Source organism: Acomys russatus, chromosome X (assembly GCF_903995435.1).
Source record: "Acomys russatus chromosome X, mAcoRus1.1, whole genome shotgun sequence".
Classification (NCBI taxonomy): Eukaryota; Metazoa; Chordata; class Mammalia; order Rodentia; family Muridae; genus Acomys; species Acomys russatus.
This window is the reverse complement of record NC_067169.1, coordinates 3,859,155-3,881,954: the sequence shown is the minus strand read 5'-3', so window position 1 is coordinate 3,881,954 and position 22,800 is coordinate 3,859,155. Positions and strand designations below refer to the sequence as shown.

At 37.6% G+C, this 22,800-nt stretch overlaps 1 protein-coding gene across 1 annotated transcript in view; it reads right to left on the bottom strand.

Annotated features, from left to right (window-relative positions):
* Positions 1-346: 346 nt before the first annotated feature.
* The window catches only part of Phex (phosphate regulating endopeptidase X-linked), a 208,194-nt gene continuing 185,740 nt past the window's right edge, over positions 347-22,800 (bottom strand). Inside the window, exons 17-22 of the mRNA XM_051142004.1 lie at positions 17,023-17,090; positions 14,648-14,778; positions 9,619-9,684; positions 8,419-8,523; positions 4,359-4,435; positions 347-1,609 (exon numbers count right to left, since the gene is read on the bottom strand). Of these exons, the coding sequence (XP_050997961.1) occupies positions 1,507-1,609; positions 4,359-4,435; positions 8,419-8,523; positions 9,619-9,684; positions 14,648-14,778; positions 17,023-17,090 (550 nt within the window). The 3' untranslated portion in view covers positions 347-1,506. The remainder of the gene's footprint in view (positions 1,610-4,358; positions 4,436-8,418; positions 8,524-9,618; positions 9,685-14,647; positions 14,779-17,022; positions 17,091-22,800) is intronic.

Here is a 22,800-nt window from a genome sequence, read left to right as displayed (position 1 = left end):
GATTTTTTTTTTTTTTTTTTGCAAAAAAGATGATAAGTCACAAGGATGCAAAATGACCTCCTGTGGTTCATCTGAATTTGTAGTTTTGCTTTTGAATTTTTTATTGGCCCACTTAACCCCCATGTACAATGAATAATGGAATGGGAGTAGTGAAATGTCTATACCAAATAAAAAATTAAAATTAAAAATAACAGGAAATACCGAGTAGCCACTTGAATGCCATTACACTTTTATCCTACATATACTCTTAAATGTAATAATAACTTTATCCTGCATAAGTACATGATAATACTAAGTTAATTAATTAAAAGTAAAGGTGCTGATCACAAAAACAATGCTCTAAGGATTAAAATATAGTACTACTTTTAAAAAAATAAACCCTTCGTAAGACTGTAAGCATAAAATTGTGCCCCTTAGATCTAGGCAAAATTGCTTAAATTGGATTCATATATACTAAATGCTTTCATACTAGAAGCTTTGAAAGGGATTTTCTTTTAAGCAGAGGTAACATTAAGTGGGCTGAGACGGAAGAGCATTTTACTCCCTCCTCAGTGTGGTGTTTATATTGTCGTGCTAAAGGGAAACGAAAGCCATATGCTTCTGACATGGAAACAGAAAATTCTTTCCTCAGTGCCTGCTCAGTTCAGAGTCAAGAGATGCACACATCTGAGCAGAACAAAACAAACCAGGAAGTGCTCCATCATTGCTAGCCACCACACAGATGCTCACTGAGGTTCACAGGGGCTAGATCAAAGTTTGGAGATCTGTTTCCTATAATCTTTGTTGTGGTGTGGCTAGTTGCTGTTGTTGTTATTTTTAATGCTGCTGGCAGTTAAAGATGCATTCTTTCCTCCCTATTTTATAAACCCAAATCCTTCAACTAATGGGATTTATGCCATGTTTCTTCATGCTTTCTTGAGCAAGGCATTTAGTCACATCGGATATAAGTTCAGAGATACAATTGCAATAGATTCCAAAACTGAAGGGGAAAACTTTATCAGAAATTATAAAGTGGAGATTCAACAAATTTCTACTTTAACTACCTTAAAATTAAGAAATGTCGTGTAATAATTGCACACCACAGAGCACACATCTTTATCATGGAGAATGACAATTTTCATAGACTGATGATCCTTTCTATGAATACACTCTACACAGGCTTCCTGGAAAGCTATAGATTGAAATGCTATGGACCACCTAGCTGTGAATAACAGAAATGGATAACAGGGATGTCAGCTAAGAAAAGTTTAACCAAGTAGCCTTCACACTTGTTGTCTTTGGCATTATAAGGAAATGTGTTTGGTTCAGATCTTGAATTCCTTTTGTAAGCCCAATGACTTTGAACACATATTTAGATCTAAGCAAGACATCTCCCGAAATAATAAAAATGTATTAAAAATGAAAGTCTTCAACAAAATGTAGGTAGAAAGCAGTTGGCACTGTATATTAGTGCCACTCTACTGGCACTCTTCAGCTCTGACAGGATGGCAGAAACCAGCACTCGAGCTACCAGAGTCGACAGGAATTTGCACCTCTGTTCATGGTGGAATTTGGTGGACAGTTAAAAGCTTTCTGAAATTCTTCAAAGTTGCTAATGGCACCATTGACCCTGAAAAAAAAAAGGTGATGACAGAGTACATGTCATTCTGTTCCTACACACCCATGGGTTCTGGATAAAACAACTCATTACTACATAATCCATTTACAAGGAAGACAACTAAAGCTCAGATAATTAAGAAAGGAAATTAATGTCATCAAGAATGAAAACTAACATTTCCTCAAAGCCTAGCCAGTATGCTTCCAAGAGTCTTCAAATTCTTACACAACTGTATCATCCCTAAGCCTTTGTTTTGCTAGCTTTTGAAAAAGTATTAGAAAAAAAACCCCAACATTTCAGGCATATGAAATTAGTTTCTAAGACTTACATGTTTGGCACATAGAACACAAATCTTAAATGTACAAACCACTATTTTTTTTTTACATGTGTGCCTGTTACTACCATTCTGTGATCAAGGCAAGGTATCTCAAGCACTTCAAAGTTTCCTTGTCTCCCCTGACAAGACCTCTCAAAATAACTACTACTGCATCATTTATCACCATAACACCACCTGCCTTTGAATTTGACATGAATGGAATATGCACTGCATATAACTTTGTCTTTGACTTCTTTCTTTCTCAATATTATACTGTACGAATCATTCCTCTCGCTGCATTTCCAATTAGTTTTTAACAATTCATTCAATGTACCAAAGGACTTTTTCTAAATTCCTACTAATTTGGATATTCACATCCACCTAGAATTTGGTTAATGTAAGAATCAGCTAATGGACAGGATCTAGCAGTTACAGATGGGTCATTCTGTACTGGATTTTAGCTTCAGGATCTGGTACATTCACAAGTTCCTGACTGCAGTAGAGACTGCAGATTTTTACTCAGCACTTTGATTGTAACTGCCTTTTGGAAGTGGTGTTTCCATTGTGTTATTTTTCTCTGTACTCAAAATGTAGGCTTACGGCAAGTATCAGTAACAAGTCAGGCAAAAACCTCTCCCTCATCAATGTTTTACTCAACTGAACATTCAAAGTGTTTACTAAAATCTCAGCTTTCTCAGTCACTATTTTCCCTAATCATTTTGTTACCTCTGTGCATCTAAATGAATGTAATGGCCTGTAAACAACAAATCACCATAACGTCTTGGGTTTAATCGGGGGGTATGGATAGGGATCCATATATCATAGTGTGATTCACCTTAGACAAGGGTTAGAGATAGAATATAGATGATAATCAGTAAAGATACTCTGTAAATTATTAGCAAAAAAATCAAACATTTCAGGAAACTAGTTAGTAAAATGAAATTAGTTTCTAAAACTTCTCTGTTGAGTAATTAATCTACTCTGTGGTTTCATCTGCTCCATTTGTCAGTGGGAGCACATTTTATTCCATTAGAAACTGTCAGCCTTCATGACAGTTTAGCCCAGTGGGGGAGAATTTGCAACACAATGATTAGATTTTTATGCTAGTGGGTAATTTATAGTCAATTTTGAAGCATTTCTAAGGCAAGGTTTTAGGAATAAGATTTTAAAATATAGAGGAAATCCTAGATGACTTTCTTATGATATGCTAATGGATTCATTTAAATATTAAACATAAATGTATCCAGGTATAATATGTTCTAAGCAAAGAATAACTATAAATTATCATAGCTTCTTGGATTTCTCTGAATAATTAACTGTCCTCTGCTGTAGGAAATTTCTCTTAAGCTATATTACTTCAGGAAAAGTAATATCAACCTTAATTTTGTTTTTACTTAATATTTTATACATTCTGAAAGTTATAGTTGTTAATCTTTTTTCTTCATATATATATATATATATATATATATATATATATATATATATATATATATATATATTCAATTGTTTCAAAGGGTGTTACAAGATGAAAACCAAAATGCAATGTCTCTGACTCTAGATATGAATAATAACTGCTAAAGAGCACCATATATTTTACTTAGTCTTCAGAAAGGGGGCATTTGTTTATGTTTCTTAGTTTACAGTCTTTGGTGGGGGAGGGGAAAGGAGATAGCATGTAGAATACTCTTAAACAGAAAACAGACCAGAATAAGCCAGAGTTCTAGAAGCTTAAAAGTAGAATAGTAATCAGATCACAACCTCTTCTAAGATAATAAAAACTATTTTGAATTTTTTTCTTTTGCCCAGACCTCTCTGATAAGATAGATGGCTGGACAAATTAAATACTCCTGTTATTGAGTAGTGATCTGATCTACTAATGGCATCCATGGTCTATTGCTTTCCAAAAGAAATTATAATTCTATATATTTATATACACATTTCTTTTTATTTTATGAATGTTTGACTGTATGTGCATGTTGGAGGCTTTGGAGACTGGAAAAACACACTTCTCCTTGTATTTGATTTCCAGGTGATTATGAGGCATCATGTGTGTGCTAGAAACTGAATCTGAATCCTTTACAAGAACAGCAGTGGTCTTCACCATTGAACCATCTCTCTGGCCCTAGGCGATTCTAATTCTATATCTGAAATTTAATACTAAAACTGATTTTTTTTTGCAATTATAATCCAAATGTTGAAGCCTCGCCAGTCTCTTGATGCAATAGTAAGCAGAATTTTAGTTGAAAGACACTGAGAAGACCAGTTTACTACAATGAAACAAGAGATGTTTAGTTTCTGTTTGGCTAGATTATGTTGTCTACAAAATGGAGATTATAGTGTAGGCTTTTGTTCATATTTCCCATCTGGCAGCGTAGTAGTATGGCTGGGACCATTGAATGGGGGAAAGCACAGTTAAAACCTGGTGTCACACATTTTCTCATTTACCTAAATTGTGGAGGACTGTGAGCACCAATTTGGACTTGTTCTCTGGCAGCTTCTGGTCTGTAGGAATTACACCTCACCTAAAAGATAAAGACAGCCCAGTAAATATGCTTCTAGTCCAATTATACATTTCTTACTTTCTTCACTCATCCAACTTGTACTGAACACATTTGGGGATTAATTGATATTATTTTGGAACTAATAGATAACAAGAAGTTTTAGTGGATCAGATAAAACTTTAAGCAAGAGCAACATGTATTATTCAAGTCTCCACAGCAGGAGATTTATCAATATGAATTTCACAATTTGAGTAAATTAGGAAGGTTTCTAGGCAAATGATTTAAATCAAGAGAATTACATGTGTCCAGAAATTGATGAATGTATTCATCTTATTAACTTAGTGTTTTAAATAACCTTTATCAAATTTAACCATATACATTTCAACGAAAAAAATAAATGAACCATATCATAGTTTAGTATAATCAGGAAGGTTACTGATAAATATTAGAAGTTATATAATCCATTTTCTGGTAAAAAATTTCAGAAAACTTGGCATGAAATTTAATAGTCTTAGGACCAATTTAAGATGCTGCACTGGAGAAAGAGAGAATGGGGCTGAGTATATGACCCAATATGTAATGCACCTAGTATAATCATGAGGTCCTGAGTTCATATCCCTAAAGCCCACATTAAAAAAGCTTAGCAGGACTAAGCATGGTAGTGCACACCTTTATTTTTTTTTACAGGCCTAACCAAATTTATTTTAATTACATCCAGAAAATTCAAGGACTTTTTTTAATTGATAAAAATTTTCCATACAATACATTCTGGTTATACTTTTCCCCTCTTGCAACTTCTCTCACATCCTCCCCACCTCCTAATGCACTGAACTTACACACCCTTTCTCTCTTTAAAAAACAAACAGGCAACCAACCAACCAAACAAACCTCAACCAATCAAACAAGCAGAGAAAAAAACCCACAAGAAACAAACACCACAAAACTCCCAAATTGAAAACCACATTATACAAACAAAAGACCAATAAAACCCACCTCCCCACAAAAGCCTGGTACACACCTTTAATCCCAGCACTGGAAGAGACAGAGGATCTCTGTTTGAGGCCAGCCTGGTCTACAAAGCAATACCAGGACAGTGAAGGCTAAACAGAGAAACCATGTCTTTTTAAAAAAGAGCTGGGCATGATGGTGTGTACCTATGACACCAGAGCAGGGGCACAGCATTTGGGAAGTGGTGGAGAAAAATGGAGTTCATTGATGAGATAGCATAGCCAAATTGATGAGTTTTAGGTTCAGTAAAATACCACACATCAAAAAATAAATATTAAAAATAATAATGGAAGGCAGAGGCAGGCAGATTGCTGTGAGGTTGAGGCCACCCTGGTTTACAATGCGAGTCTAGGACAGCCAAAGCTACACAGAGGAACCTTATCTTGAAAAAAAAACAATACAGGAAAGGACTTGACAGCAACTTCTGTGGCCTCCATACATACACACACACACATACCTCCACATTAATAAATACACAGACCACAAGCACACACACTAATATACACATCGCATCAAATAAAAAGGCCAATACATATCTCCTCATATTTCTTTTGTACTGTTTGGTGTCCATGAAAGCACAGTTCAAGACAAAATACTCCAAAACCCAATTCCTTGAGTAAAAACTATGAGCAGAGCCCCACTGATAACACATGCTGGACATGAAGCAAGAACAAAAAATATACATTCACTGTGTTTTTTGTTTCTGAAGTATAACCTACTTAATATTGGTTTGAAATATTTATTGACGCATGATATAATATTAAAGTGTGAATACCTCTAGGATACATGAATATATAGGACAACATTTGAAATGAAAATGGAAATTTAAAAAATGACTGGAAGATGAGGAAGGCATTCAGCTTGGTTGCACATCATTGCGTAAGTGCCCAGGGGAGAGAGAGGCTAATGTCAGATTTCTGGAATGCTGATAAGCAGGCCTGAGTGTTAAAACTATGTTTAAACACTGTTTTTTGAACAGAAAAATAAAACCATATTTTTGAAGGATTTATCTGGGGGAAGTATATAGGAAAAGAAAGTAAAAATTCCTTATTTAGAAAGCTATTAATGTCTAATAAATAAGTAGAAATGGACATTGAAAGTACCAGAAGGATAAAAATGCACAGAAAATACATGAGAAACAAATTAGCAGGTCATAGCAACTACAGGTATAGAGGGCAAGAAAGATACTGGCTTACTGTAGTGAATATTGTGTAATTGTGGATTCTTTTTAAAAAAAACACAGAAATAGTATAGGAATACGTTTTCCTTTTAATCCCAGAGGTAGGGATAAGAGGCTGCTTCATAGCAGGTAACTATGATTTGCCTCATGCTCTAACAGGAGTCTGGTTTTGCCAGCTGCAGATAGTTTCTGCAAGTGTGATGTTTGGAATTCTGGGACCTTGTGAAAGGCTATATAAATGCTAGGATCCCAGAGACGAGGTTGCTGTTGGTTGGCTGGTTGGTGGTGCTGCTGCTGGTTACTGTTTGTCAAGTATTCATGCACAAAGAAACTAGAAAAAATTAGATACCCTGCCTGCAAAGATCAAACTTGCCCCAAGGAACTCGATGCCCTAATCAGCAGGAAGTAGTCTAACAATAATTTTGTCCCCTCTATCCATTTTTCTCTCCTGTCAAGTGTTAAGGGGTTAATCATGGTGGAGAATAGAAAAAGGAACCCACAATGTAGCAAACGCCAGCTACTGCTTACTATTATTTTGATAATGATAAATCATCTCTCACAATAATCTGTTTTTGTTTTTTCAAGATAGAGTTTCTCTGTGTAACAGCCTTGACTATCCTGGAACCCACTTTGTAGACCAGGCTGGCTTCAAACTCCTAGATATTCACCAGCCTCTGCCTCCCAAGTGTTGAGATCACAATATTTATGAATGTGGTTTTAAAGATGTTTCTGTAATACGGTTCCTTAATTTCCTCAGATGCTAGCCCACAGTTGCATGTGCTGGTTTGGATAGTGATTGGCTCCCATATTCAAATACTGATGTCACTGTGGGGGCTGGCTTTGAGGTCTCAGATGCTCAAACCAGTTCATTTCAGGCTGCCTGGCATGGTGTCTTTTCACTGCAATAGAAACCCTAGCTAAGACAGAGCTTATTTTTCCCATTAAATTTTACCCCATATCTTAGGTTATTTTTTCATAGATACTTTGCTTACATTATTATATAGTATTATATAGTACTGACTATGTTTCATAAATCATTTAAGAAAACAATGTGTTTGTTACTATTTGCTACTACCTTTCCAGGATAGAAAATAATATATTCCATGTAAGCAGAATTCTTCCAATGTACAAACAAGTAAAAATCTCTTAGTTCTGAAAAATGTGGGGGGAGTGCTTAAAGAAAACTTTATCAAAGTTGGTTTTTTAAAAAGGATCACTCTTTTACCCCCAAATTTCTTCAGTTTAACAAAAATGCTGTATATAATGACATAGTAAAAGGTTAAATAAATCATTTCTCTCCATTAGTTTATTCCATTTACAAAGAGTTGTTATTATGGACTAAAATGTAAGTAGTGGGAACAGATAAACCACTGTATTTTTTGCTTTAGGTCAGAGCCCAGAAACTTTTTCTGGAAAGAAATAGATAATAAGTATTTGAACCTTTGAAAACCAAAAGTACCTGTTTCAACTACTCAACTCTGCCATTGTAACACGAATCTAACCGCAGATAACATATAACAGGGTATAGTTTTTTCCCGTCAAAACATTATTTAATACTTATAAATAAAACAAACTATAGGCCCTTATTTGGCCCTGTTTGTCCAATCAACCCAGGAAATACTATTTGGAGGTGTGGGGTGTTTGTTTTGTTTTGTTTTTTGTAGTTATTTTTATGCCTTACCTACTACTGACAGAAGATTAAATGTTGGCTCTAGTCAAAATCATACCAGTGAACTTTTCTTCCAAAATTTTGATTAATGGCATAAGCTAATAGCACATATTTCCATCGTTGATGCCTTTTCCTCAGTTTACTCACATGAGCATAACTCAGGAAGAAGAGCTGATTGTTGGTGAATTCAATGCCTGGTAGAAGAGGCTCTTCAACTCCCTGTCTTCTATCATTTATCCATTTCCTGTAAGCCTAATGACAAAAGCAGAACAGGTAATCTTCATCAATAATAGCTTATAAACAGGAGAGTATTAAATATATATTGCCACCATGTGTAAAATGCACTGAGTCAAATTTTCCTTTAAGAAAACTAACACCTAAAAAGTTAACCCAGTTCTATTTCCCCTAATAGTGAAGCAGGTGAATTTACAAAAAACTTTACACCTTACACTGCTAGCCAGGCATGGTGGTGCCCATCTGTCATTCCAGGATTTGGGAGGCTGTAGCAGGAGCATCTCCATGAGCTTAAGGCCAGCCTGAACTAGAATAAGACTGTCTCAGCAAACAAAAGGAACATTACACTCTATAAATAAGAAATTAACTGGGTCACAATGATCAGATATTAAATAGCTCTATAAAAGCTGTTCTTTCCTTGCCAAGGAGCAACAAAAAAAAATTAACACTATTTAAACTGCACAACTGTTTGATCAATATATTTGAGTGGGGTCAACATATTATTATTTATTTTATCAACAAGAAAAGGTCTTTTTTCCCATCATTGTTTAATAAAATAAAATGTTTTAACTAGAATATAGAAAAGACAACAACTTAGAATAATAACCTGGTCTTTAAAGTAAATTCATTCAATTTAATATAAATATTTATATGTTATTGTTATGTTTAATTTCTTAGCCATGCACTTGAGAGATGATGCAAGTACTCTTATGGACTGGCCGAATATGCAACAATGAATAGCCTCTAGTCATAAGTTAGAAGTATGAGGTTTTAAGACAAAATGGTAAGGAAGGATAAAAAGAAATCTTTATTTCAAGAAAATTCACACGAACTTAAGCCCCAAGGAGAGTTCTGTGGTGTTCTTTAACATGATTCTGAGTATATTGTCTGAAAACTCTATTTTAAATATACAATTCTTAATACCCATTATTATTTAGGATGACTTAATACAGCTCTATCAGAGTATAACAGAGTCCATATAGAAACACAGCTGTATAAGGAGAATCCAAAATGTCATAGCCCTCCACATCGAGTTGGTGCTATACACTGAAGTGAACCCATGCATATTTTCATCATGCAGTTTTAAAGCCCAGTAAATGTAATGATGAGTACCCTAAAAGCTTCTCGAAGGCCTCCATTGTCAGCAATATTTTCTCCCAGAGTCCTCTTCCCCTTCACCTAAGAGAAAGAAAAGTAGAAAGTGTTGCACAATCAACTGTCACTCAGCAAAGGCATGTATATATTATAGGAAGCAAACGTCATATTTTAAAGAGAAAATTACATCCAATAAATCAAAAGTGGACATGATGTGTTGTGAGATGGCAAACTAGCCCCAGAAAAGTGCTCCTGAACGTAGTCATTTTTATCTTATTATTCTCTGCGTTACTTTCTCGCCCACCTCTTTGTTCTCACCAATTGAACCAGCTCCAATAAAATGTTAACAATATTCTCATTCTCAGTGCCTCTGGTTTAATGGGAAAAATAGAAATGTCAATATCCAGATGATTTTCTCTGATTAACTCACATAATTTTAGTGTATTTTCTCGTTGTCCCTGTGTCTCTAAAAAGTTGCCATCTAGTCAGGAACAAAGTTTCAGAACCAGCCATTATCATTTTACCTTCAGCTATTTCTTTGAAACATTGAAAGGAAAGTTGTTCTCTTGGGGAACAAAAATGAAAAAGAAGTAAAACAGACCACAAGGTCAAGGTTTAAAATATGTACGGCACCCAGCAAAGTATGGGAAGACAGTCTTCTAAACTGTTTCTTCAAACTGTAAATGAGCTAGGATGGAAATAGTCTAAGTTTATGCAACCCACAAGCCAAAGCTAACCTGCCATTTGCTTTTGTCTAGACAGGATTTTACACTTGTCAGTAATTTAAGGAAAATCAAAAGAACCATATCTTGCACACATAGAAATTATATGAAATTCAAATATCAATATCTATAAGTCAACTTTTATTGGATCACAGCCAAGCTCACCAACATACACAGTCTGTGTTTCCTTTATTGCTACAGTTTACTTAGTATTTACTATCTAGCTTAAGGGTTTGCTAACCCCAGCAAAGTGGGCAAACTAATGGCTTCTTAAAGATATCTACATCAAAATCCCCAGGCCTTCAGGGATAAGTTACCCTGTGATAGCAAAAGTGTGACTTTTGAGATGCAATTAAGTCGAGAACATTGCAAGAGGTATGTGGGGGGGAGGGGGACAATGTAATCATAAGTGTCCTTAGAATAGGAAAAGGAAGACAAGAGTATGTCAGAATGTTACACTGGCCATTGTTGTTGAAGAAGGAAAGTGTCGTAGTTTCTGTTTTATTGCTGTAACAAGACACTATGAGCCCATCAACTCTTATAAATGAAAGTATTCAATTTGGGGAGCTGCCATACAGTTCAGAGGTTTATTCCCTTACCATCATGGTGGGAAGCATGGTGGCATACAAGCAGTCATGGGGCTAGAGAGGTAGCTGAGAGTTTTATATCCAAATCAGCAGGCAGCAAGAAGAAAGAGAGACACAGTACCTAATTTGAGCTTCTGAAACATCAAAGCCCACACCCCAGTGGCACTTCCTCCAATAAGGCCATACCTCTTAATAGTGCCAGCCTGTATGAGCCTATGGGTGTCATTTCCATTTAAACCATCACCAAAGGGGTCATAAGCTAAGAAATGTAACAGCCTCAAAAAACTCAGAAAATGCAGGAGACAGACTCTTCCCTAGTACCCTCTACAAAGGAAGATACCCATGCTGACACCTTTTTTTTATGCCACTGAGTCTTGAGTCACACTTCTGACCTACACAGTTTTGTGAGTTCATAGTAATTTGCAACAATAGCATCAGGAAACTAATATATCCTACTCTAAACTTCCAAGCCATGGATGTTACCAATGACTTACTTTTAAGTTAGCCCAACTACTAATGTATAGAGCAATGCTAACAGATTAAAATATATGTTAAGAAAACAAGATTAAGAGTTATCACCCAGGACCCCTACCAACCTTGCCTTTGGTCTCTCAAAGTTACCATTTTAGCTCTGCCTCCATTCTTTTTCTAAATTCCAATGAGGTAAGGACTATTGTCAACATCTTTGTTTAATAAACAAGCATCTGAAGCTCAAAGCAGAACATGGATTAAAAGATTGTTTTTTAAACTAAAATATAGTTACATCACAAGCCTTTCCTACTTCCAACCCACCCCATGCTCCCCTCTCTTTGGTTCCTCTCCCTTCCCCCCTCTCTCCCTCCCTCCCTCCCTCCCTCCCTAATTCATGACCTCTGTTTCTCTAACTGCTATACAGCCTGCTCAGTTCATAGAAAGTCACTGGTATGCAGATTTCAGGGTCATCCAGTGGCTCCTTCACTGCCAGGACTGCAACCATTCCTGTGACTGCCAACCTTAGCCTATGAGAGTACCACAGCTCACCTTCCAGAGACTGACTGATGTGCTGGTAGAGCTACCTAGCCATTGCCCCTGAGCTGAACAACTTCTGGGGTGCTATTCATTTGCTAGAACCCTATTTAGTATCATGAGTAAGGCTCAGTTTCCCTCAGAACCAATGCCAAGTTTCTCATAAACTACTTTCTCAATGAACCACTCATCGAAGGAGCCCTTTCTTGTGTTTTGTTTCTAATGAAGTTTCTCTAAGTCAGAGTGATTAAGAAAAATGTTCACATTCATCAGGTATTCAAAGCCAAGTAGATCTGTCTCTGTCACTCTTTTATGTATGAAACATGCCTTCTCGAGTCTTAATTTTTTTCTTATTTATGTTTATACACACATGTGGTTGAATCTCCTTCCTTTTCATTATAAACTTTTCACCTAAATTATAGGCTTCTGGAGTAGCCTTATCCCTCTAACTCCTCACACTCTGACTCATCACAGTAGAGCACATGACACCAGGTTTGGCCTCTCAGGACCCACTAGTTGATGGCATTCTGCATTTATGACTCAATTAAGCTCTTCCCTAGTCACCCAGAGAAATATCAGGCACAGAGGACTGATTCATACAAATAAAACCTGAAAAGTAAAGCCTGCCCATTTATGTTCACAAAAGAAGCACACACATGTACACACTCATGCACACATGCACACACGTACACACAGACCTTCTATGGTAATGAAACTGAAGCAGTTTTCTGATGGTTGAATGAATTTATACTGAGGCAGATGTACTCTTATGATCATTGTCCTACTAACAAAATACACATTTTAAAAATTACATCTCACATCTTGGACAAGCAAAATATATGCCGAAGAACAGAATGCATACATATTTGAATATATAATCATATAATCATATATGTGGATAACATAAAATAAGAGAATGAGAGAATGCAGTAGACATGTGTGAGTATGACTCTGGATTCATAGAGTTCTAAACTCTAATATAGAGTGAGTGAATTCTCATATTAAACTCCACAGAAAAATGAAATTCACATTTATGAAGATTTAAATGTAAAATGTCAGAACAATTAAAAAAGCTTTCCTGGGAAAATACAGAGGCTCCTGTGATGGTTTGAAGGATCTCATATGTTTGAATCCTTGCTCCCTATTTGATATAACTATTTGGGAAGGATTGGGAAGTGTGACCTTGTTGTATAAGGTAGATCATCAGGAGATGGGTTTTAATGTTTCAAAAGCCCAGCGAAGGCCGTGAATCTCTCTCTGTCTCTCTGTCTCTGTCTCTCTGTCTCTGTCTCTGTGTCTCTCTCTGTCTCTCTGTATCTATCTATTTATCTATCTATCTATCTATCTCTATCTCTGCTGTTGTCTCAATATGTACGCTCTCAACTAATGCTCAAGCACCATCTCTGTCTACCTGCTGCCATGATCTCCACCATGACAGTCATGAGCTCTAACAGTCTGCAACTTTAAGGCTCAAATTAAATGCTTTCTTTTATAAGTTGTCTTGGTTCTAATATCTTATCATAGCAAGAGGAAAATGATAACATGTTGGAGCAGCTTCCATGTAACAATCAGCTTCTATGCAATCTGGGCAGAGACGTCATCTCCATAGGCCAGAAGATAAATACAAAAGTTAATTTTAAGAGAGTTTAAGTATCTTAGAATTTTAAAAATATTTTGATTTTGTGTGTCAAAGGATACCACGGGGAAAAAAATCTTAAAGGATGAGTAATACACTTGAGGGAGATACATATAATGTGAACAATAGAAGTTTAAAATCCTGGCTATTTTAAAGGTTCTCATAAATTGACAAAAAAGTAAAGTTCCAGAGATAGATATAGTCTTTTACCTATCACTTGTAGAAATACGATATTTTATTCTGGTGACAATAGAAATGTATCCCCCAGGGAAAAAATAGCATATGAATAATAAGATAATTATTGCATCAGCATTTATAACTGAAAATTGTTCCCTTAGGTAAGAGGTTAGTTGGCTAGGTTATGGTATTCACATCAGGAATTCTTAGGCTATCATCAGGAGCAATTAACTAAAGCTGTGTGTGTATATCTTTACCTGAACAAAGGAGGAAAGTGTTTCAAGGTTATTAATATTAACAACAGGCATGGAAGATAAGAGAGAAAAGAAAAGGAGATGAAGTTAAAGGCAAAAATGAAAGGAACGAAATTTCACATCCTCAAAGCATGTATAAAATTCCATTCTGTCTTCATGGAAAACTATATATAGATATACATATGACACAAAATAAATATTTCAAAAGTATATTGCTTTTGTTCAAAACTCTATAACTAATAAATTCTCAGGCCCTTTGGTTCAAAACAATGAGACATTAATTCAGTTAACTAAACCTAACAATGATTTGGATGGAATTTTTTCACAATATGAAATGTAGGAGATTTCTAAGGATGTTATTGTTTATCTGTGCTAGGGGATTTGTGATGGCACTACTGTGTAGTCCTATGATTCTCCAAATTCAAAGTCTGTTAGAACTACCTGAGGGCTTATGAAAGACTCCCAGACTATCAGGCTCCACCCCTAGAGATTCAGCAGGTCTGGGCAGGAATCAAGAATTTGTATTTCTAACAAGTTCCCAGGGAAGGCAGATGTTGTGGTTCCCAGAAGCATGCTTGGAGAGCCAATGGACTAAAGCAAGCTAATGTCTAAATGAGGAAAAATGGCCCACAAGGTTTCTCCCGCCCCAACCACAGCTGTACTCACATTTAAGCCAGCTTTCTTCCAATAATAGTTGCTATACTGGTTAATCATGCACTTTGTTTTTTCCTTAAACTTTTCTTCTGAGTCCACAGACCACCAAGGATCAAGGTTTCCATTTTTATCATATTTCCTGCCTAACAAAAAAGAAGGTAACAAGAAATCTGTGTTACTTTTACACAACCTGAAATCGTCATCTTTCCTTTCCTTCACCTCCACATGTTTTCCAAACCAGTCCTGACAGATTAATTTGATTGTAAAAAGGAGGGGAAGGAGGCAAAGAATTGAGGGAGTTCTTTCCTTGAAATGAACAAAGGGCATTTTAAAAATGAGATTCATCAGTTTAACGTGTGCACCAGTCTTATTCAATCTTGTATTCCTTGTTTTCATCTCCTCTGACCTAAAACGTTCTCTGGCAAGCAAAATTACTTTCCTTCATTCTAAAAGCAGAGGGAACTGAAGTTCACTACCAGTGAAATTCCAAATAATCCATAGGAACAGCCCTAGTGAGTCATCCAAACCATAGGGCCACAGAAACTGACTCAGCCCTATAGCAACCTGCTTCCTCTAAGTTGCCAAGAGCCAAGAGATGCATAAACCCTCTGTTATGAATCATTCCACAGTCATCACTGTGGATAGAGGACCCATCTGTCCTGCTTGGATGAGGAATGGTGCTCTAAAAAGAGAACTTGGAACAAGGATGGAAATCTCCAGAATGTAACTGGGGGAGGGGAGATATTAGTTTTTCTTGCTATATGGTCTCTTATTCTTCATCTTCTATACACCCTTCAAAACAATAATTCGGGTAATAAGTCTTCTATTTTCAAGGATATACTAGAGTCAAAGGCATGGCTTGAAATTAATTACATAGAATGTTCCCTACATAAGAGTCTCCAAAGAAAGAGTTTGTAAGAAAAGCCTACATGGAAGGCCCCCTATACAGAAGCATTCACTGGAACAGTACAAAGCTCTTCTGCAAGGCTACTTGCTAATCCCAGGAATGGAGTAGCTGTCCTCCACCCACTAACATATCACTCATCAGTTACTAGGCATGTACTGATATGTGCAATACTTGTGCTATGTATTGTTTACAGGATGAAATTGCCATCATCAAACTCTGTTCTGTGGGAGAAACCCCAGAAGAAAAGTCCAGAACCAACTGAGCACTGCAAGCCTTTCTTTGTTACTCAAGAATCTTCTCTTAGAAAAATTAAATACCCAATTGCAAAAAGGCTGGCCCCATGAATGATTACAAGGAAGCTACATTTTAACAGGAAGGAGGAGACCAAAGGAGCAAGGGATGGTGAGACAAGGAAGGGATTAAGAAAGAGATGGTGATGTAAGAAGAATTATTCAGAAGAAAAAGAAGCCAGTTTTTCTCCTATCCCAGAATGAACATACAGGAAAGAATATTAGAAACAATACACTGCCTTGGGCCTGCTAGGCTCTTAAGGCTGCCTACAAACCATTGTGTTGGTCTGAATACTACTTTACAGAAAAGGAGAGAGGAAGGGAAAGAGAGAGAGACAGAGAGAGACAGAGAGAGAGAGAGAGAGAGAGAGAGAGAGAGAGAGAGAGAGAGAGAGAGAGACTGTGCAATAATACTACAAAAGTAAAAAGAACAAAATGAAAATTTAAAATAACAGCTCTTAGCCCAGTGAGATGGCTCAGCAAGTAAAGTAACTTACCAACAAGCCTGGTGACTTGATTTCAATACCCTAGACACACATGGGAAGGCCCCTGATCTCCATACACACACTCACATGCACACACATAAATAAAGAAATAAATGTCACAAAAACTTAAAAATGATGACTCTCAAAGGAGACATTTTTGGTTGTTATTATCTTGCCTTTCCATTTTTTAAAAATGCCATCAGGATACAGAGCACATTTGTATGTTATTAATTTTGAATATATGCCAATATAAAGAAAAATATAAAAGAAGCACTTGAAATTATACAAAGCAATCAGGCAGCCGAGTTCCCAAGGCTAACTTCTTAATTAAGCAGCACATACAATCATCTCAGGGACAGAGCTCACACCTCCAGGGAAAACATCATAAGATGGCAAGGAAGAAAAAAGCAACAAAGAGGGAAATCTACAGTGCAGTTCCTGGAGCCACTGCAGCAGCCCCAGTAATGCTGTTAGGAATCCAAAGGGGCTTTTATGGAAACTACAAAGTCTTTCTCTTTTCATTTTACCCTGATCACCAAGCTACCACAACAAAACATAAGAAAACTTTTCAATCAACAGTCATATCTGTTGGGATAATCTTCAGTCTGTGATGATACCACTACATAAAGATAATAACAATAATTAACAGCATATAATCAACATTACCATGAAAAGAAACTGTTTATAAAATAAACTACTACTTACCATTATTATCAAATCCATGTGTAAATTCATGTCCCACAATTACTCCTATAGCACCATAACTCAGAGATCTATGTCATAAACAATTTAGAAAAATTACAGGCATGAACTTGACAGCATAATTCTTTAATTTTTTAGTGAAAAGCCAAGATTACAAACTGTTTTCTAGTAATGGTAATAATAAAAATATCTAACAATCATACCATAAAAGCATAAAACAATTTCTAATCAAAACAAAGAAGCATAAATTGTAACATTGTGACCTTGTCCCACTCTGTGAAATGAGAGGTGTGAATGGCAAAATTTCTGAAGTCTTTTCCAGTCTTAAGATATCTGAGGTTCTGTCCCCTTGATGGGGAAGTGTGGTGGCACTCAGAGGAAGGATAACAGGTCACCAAGAAGAGACTTGATACCCTATAAGCATATACAGGGGGAGGAGGTCTCCCTCAATCACAGACATAGGGGAGGGGAGTAGGGGGAAGTGGGAGGGAGGGAGGAATGGGAGGATACAAGGAATGGGCTAACAGTTGAGATGTAATATGAATAATAAAATATTTTTTAAAAGATATCTGTGGTTCTATATCTGTTGTAGTTGATGTTTTGTCTTTGAATACCTAAGACAGGGCTTGAAAACAGTAAATATAGTATTAATTTTTTATCCAAAAAATTGCTGTAAAGTCACTATAATCATAGAAGTTAAACTGTTTCCTAAATGTAGTCATTAATAGAGTGGGGATTGAAAGGAATCATTCTGTTTGGAAGTTAGTCTCCTCCCTCTGTTTCTGTGGCAGACAAGCTGACAGCTGAATAGCAAACACTGTAGAGACTTAATCAGATTTGAGCAAAGTGTTACATTATGTCTCATCATTTCTGAAGAAGCATGTGCTAGATTATCTAGAAGGGCCACAAACTACTCCAACTACCCTGAAATACAAATGCCTTTTTTCCTCCTACAAATATGTCATCTATTTCTTTGCTCCTTAAACTGGACTGGCCTTCAGACTTGTAACCAAGAGAATATAGTGTAAAGAGTCAAGGAGGTTTCTGGAAGGAGACCTTTAAGATACAGCCTGGTTGAAGGGGAAGAAGACTGGAAAAAGCAATGGAAAAACTCCAAAACATGAGAGATTCTTCATGGAAGAGAGGAAGTCCCCTCTGGGCCCCACCCATTAGAAGAACAAGAAGGAGTGAAGGCATTCTAAATGGTCCACCACAGTGGAGCAGGCCCAAACTGAAGCATAGAATTGTGAGCCAGTATATGACTGTTTGGTAGTAGTGGTGGTTTGAATAGGAATTGTCCCCAAAGATTCATGTGTTTGCTTGGTCCATAGGGAACGCCACTGTTAGGAGATGTGGCCTTGTTGGAGTGGTTGTGGCCTTTTTGGAGCAGGTATGGCCTTGTTGGAGTGGTTGTGGCCTTTTTGGAGCAGGTATGGCCTTGTTGGAGGAAGTGTGTCACTGAGGGTGGGCTCTGAAGTTTCAGATGTTCAAGCCAGGCCCAGTAGCTCACTTTCTCTTTTCCTTCTGTCTGCTAATACAGATATAGAACTCTAAGCTCTTTCTCCAGCATTGTGTCTGTCTGCAAGCTGCCATGCTTTCCCCTAAGTAGATAATGAACTAAACCTCTGATACTGGAAGCCAGCTCCAATTAAATGTTTTCCTTTATAAGAAAGAGTTGCCATGGTCCAATGGAATACTACTCAGCTATTTAAAACAAGGAAATCATGCAATTTACAGGCAAATAGTTGGAACTGCAGAACATTATCCTGAGTGAGGTAACCTGAGCCCAGAAAGACACACATGGTGTATACTCACTCATAAGTGGATTTTAGCCACATAATACAGGATAACCATATTACAATCCATAGATCCAAATAAGATCAGTAAGAAGGAGGATCCAAGGGAGAATGCTTAAATGTCACTCGGATGTGGAAATATAACAGACAGCAGAAGTGGTTAAAGAGAGGGAGCATGGAAAGAAATGAGAGTCGACATCAGACCTGGGGTGAGTGGGACCAGGAGGACAGAGGCCTTGTAGAGAGAACAGAAACCTTGGGCAGGGGCCTCTCTGTAACAAGCTGGAGATCTACAACAGGGTAGCCTCCAGGAAGGATATAGAGATGACTCTAGCTGAGACTCCTAGTAGCAGGGATCATGGAGACTGAAGAGGACACCCTCTAATTAGACACGATGCCTAGTGGAAGGAGGGGAACACCAACTTAGCCATGGACACTTTGGCCCAGGACTTACCCTGCTTACAAGATATGCAGGGAAGGGGATGGAGTGGAACTTGAGGATATGTCCAGCTGGTCCCTGGCCCAAGCTGAGACTGACCCATGGAAGACAGTCAACCTCTGGCACTATTGACAATACTCTGCTGTGCTTGGGGGTGGGAGCCTACCATGGCTACCCTCTGAGTGGGTCTACCCAGCAGCAGCTGACACAAGCAAATGTAGACACCCACAGCCAAACATGTGGTGGAGTGCAGAGAGTCTTGGGGAAGAGTGGGGAGTAGGATGAACACTCAGAGAGAACTGAAGCTCCAGGGGAGGATCAACAGAGCCAACTAACCATGGCTGGGGGGAGCAGGGAGACTGTGGAGACTGGGACTCCAGCCAGAGACCATGCATAGACTGGACCTAGGCCCCTTGCACAGGTGTGGCCAATGGCCAGTTCGGTCATCATATGGGTACCCTAGTGAGGGAAGTGGGGGCTGGCTCTGACATGGACTCTGCTACCTGCTTTTTTGTGGCTTTCCCCTGGTGGGGCTGCCTCACTGGGCCACAGGAGAGGGGGATGCCCTCAGTCCTGATTCAACTTGATATGCTGGGGTGGGCGGATGGGGGCTTCCCTTATCTGGGGAGTAGGGAGGGTAGGAGGGAAACAGGGAAGAGGAGAAAGGGGGCCATGCCAGAATGTAAAGTGAATTTTTTTATGTAAAGTTATAAAAAAAAAAGTGTTGCTGTGGTCATGGTGTCTCTTTACAGCAATAGAAGCCTGACTGGTACAAAGTACAAACACAAAAGTTGAGATCAATGAGCTTTCCAGGTGCATGTGTTTAGAATGTCCTCTCTACCATATTCTCCATGTAGACCAAACTTTCATCTTATTCATTCACCACCAAATTCTCTGTTTCTGGGAAGACAAGAAGAAAATTAACAGTGTTCTAATTCATGATTAATTAGCCTTATCATTTCATATAAGGGAAAATATTTAAGTCAGTTAACCTATGGGTAAGAATTATAGACAATTTAAAATCTTTATTGTGAGATTTGTAACTATGCTAAAAATATTTCATAGTTGTTTCCTGGCATGCAACATCAAAGTCATCCAGCAAAAGGATAGGACCAAAGCTGGAAAGAACAGAATTTTTTGAAGCAACATGTTATTACAGGACATAATGATCCTTAACATGCTAATTGTTTGTCTCAACTGTACCCAAGGAAGTGCTGTAAGATTTAATTTTTCCCCTTGATGGCAATTCTTTCCTTTGTTATTTCTTTCCTGCAAGGTAATTTGCATTTGAAAAAATGTTTCCTACTGTGTTTCCATCATTGCAAACCTTCATTAAAGAAGTAAGAGTAAAATTACGCATTTCAATCATAGAGCTATCATAGCCTATGTGGGACAAGCTTGTAATTTCACATGGTGCTAATTTTTGCAGCATGTAGCTAGCACTGTGTGACCTGCAACATTTTGATTTCCCATATTTCTCAATCCTCCATACCCCTCAGTCAGCACTATTGATATTTAAGGGATGAGCAATGGACACATATAGAAAATACTTTTTGATAAATGGCCCTTAAGTGGGACTGCTTCAACAAGCTTTTTATTTGCAAAGGATAATAAGGAATTCAGAAAATGAGTGAATCATTATAAATTTCAATTCTCAGTCACAAAATCACAATCCCTTGGACAAAAGACAAAAAAAGTTATTTTGTATGACTAAACCTTATAATGATAATGTTTTATAATATTACATTGGTATCTTCTATTTTTCCAATCCACATTACTTAAGTTAGCATCTATTAAAAAAAATCAACTCATGTGCCTCTTAACTGGAGGGCCTCCTGCATTAATAATCCAAGCTCTCCAAAGGGGAAAGTAACAGTGTTAGTTTACTAGCTATTCAGTTTTTCTTTTCTTATTATCTGAGACATTTAACTCATGCATGAGATTTACTGCCAATTACCAAACAATTATACTGCTGCCTGGACTCACTGTGACCTTAGGCTGTTATCAAGTAGGGGCTACGATATTCCTGTATCAGAAAATCATAAAAAGCTTGAGATGAAAGTAGTGGTAAAATCCTGTTCCATTTCCTACCAGCTACTTTGGAGCAAAAGGATAAAAGTTAGAGGCCAACCTCAACAACTTAGTAACATCGTATTTCAAAAACAGCTTTTTTTTCTTTTTTTTTTTTTTAATTTTTTTTTTTTTACATTTCAATAGCATTTTATTTTTTTTAATGTTTTTTTTATTAATTTATTCTTGTTACATCTCAATGTTTATCCCATCCCTTGTATCCTCCCATTCCCCCCCCCATTTTCCCATTATTCCCCTTCCCTATGACTGTTCCTGGGGGGAATTACCTCCCCCTGTATATTCTCATAGGGTATCAAGTCTCTTCTTGGCTACCTGCTGTCCTTCCTCTGCGTGCCACCAGGTCTCCCCCTCCAGGGGACATGGTCAAATGTGAGGCACCAGAGTACGTGAGAAAGTCATATCACACTCCCCACTCAACTGTGGAGAATATTCTGACCATTGGCTAGATCTGGGAAGGGGTTTAAAGTTTACCTCCTGTATTGTCCTTGGCTGGTGCCTTAGTTTGAGCGGGACCCCTGGGCCCAAATCTGCCTATCATATTGTTCTACTTGTAGATTTCTAGGACCCTCTGTATCCTTTTATTTTGCTATTCTCCCATGCGTCTCTCATTTAGAGTCCCAATAGAATGCCTTTCCCTCTGTCCCAGTTTTCTGATAAGTGAAGGCTTTCGTGGGACATGCCCCTTGGGCTAGTATGCAGATATAAGTGAGTATATACCATTTGATTCTTTCTGCTTCTGGGTTAACTCACTCATTATGATCATTTCTAGCTCAATCCATTTATCCACAAATTTCGGGAATTCCTTGTTTTTAATAGCTGAGTAGTATTCCATAGTGTATTAATTTATTCTTGTTACATCTCAATGGTTATCCCATCCCTTGTATCCTCCCATTCTTCCCTCCCTCCAATTTTCCCATTATTCCCCTCCCCTATGACTGTTCCTGAGGGGGATTTCCTCCCCCTGTATATGCTCATAGGGTATCAAGTCTCTTCTTGGTAACCTGCTATCCTTCCTCTGAGTGCCACCAGGTCTCCCCCTCCAGGGGACATGGTCAAATATGAGGCACCAGAGTATGTGGGAAAGTCATATCTCACTCTCCACTCAACCATGGAGAATGTTCTGCCCATTGGCTATGTCTGGGTAGGGGTTTAAAGTTTACCGTCTGTATTGTCCTTGGCTGGTGCCTTAGTTTGAGCGGGACCCCTGGGCCCAAATCTGCCTATCATAATGTTCTACTTGTAAGTTTCTAGGACCCTCTGGATCCTTCCACTTTGCTATTCTCATATGCTTCTCTCATCTAGAGTCCCAATAGCAGGAGACACTGTCAAGAGGACAAAGCGACAGCCTACAGACTGGGAAAAGATCTTCACCAACCCTACATCTGACAAAGGTCTAATATCCAAAATATAGAAAGAACTCAAGAAATTAAACACCACCAAACCAAATAACCCAAT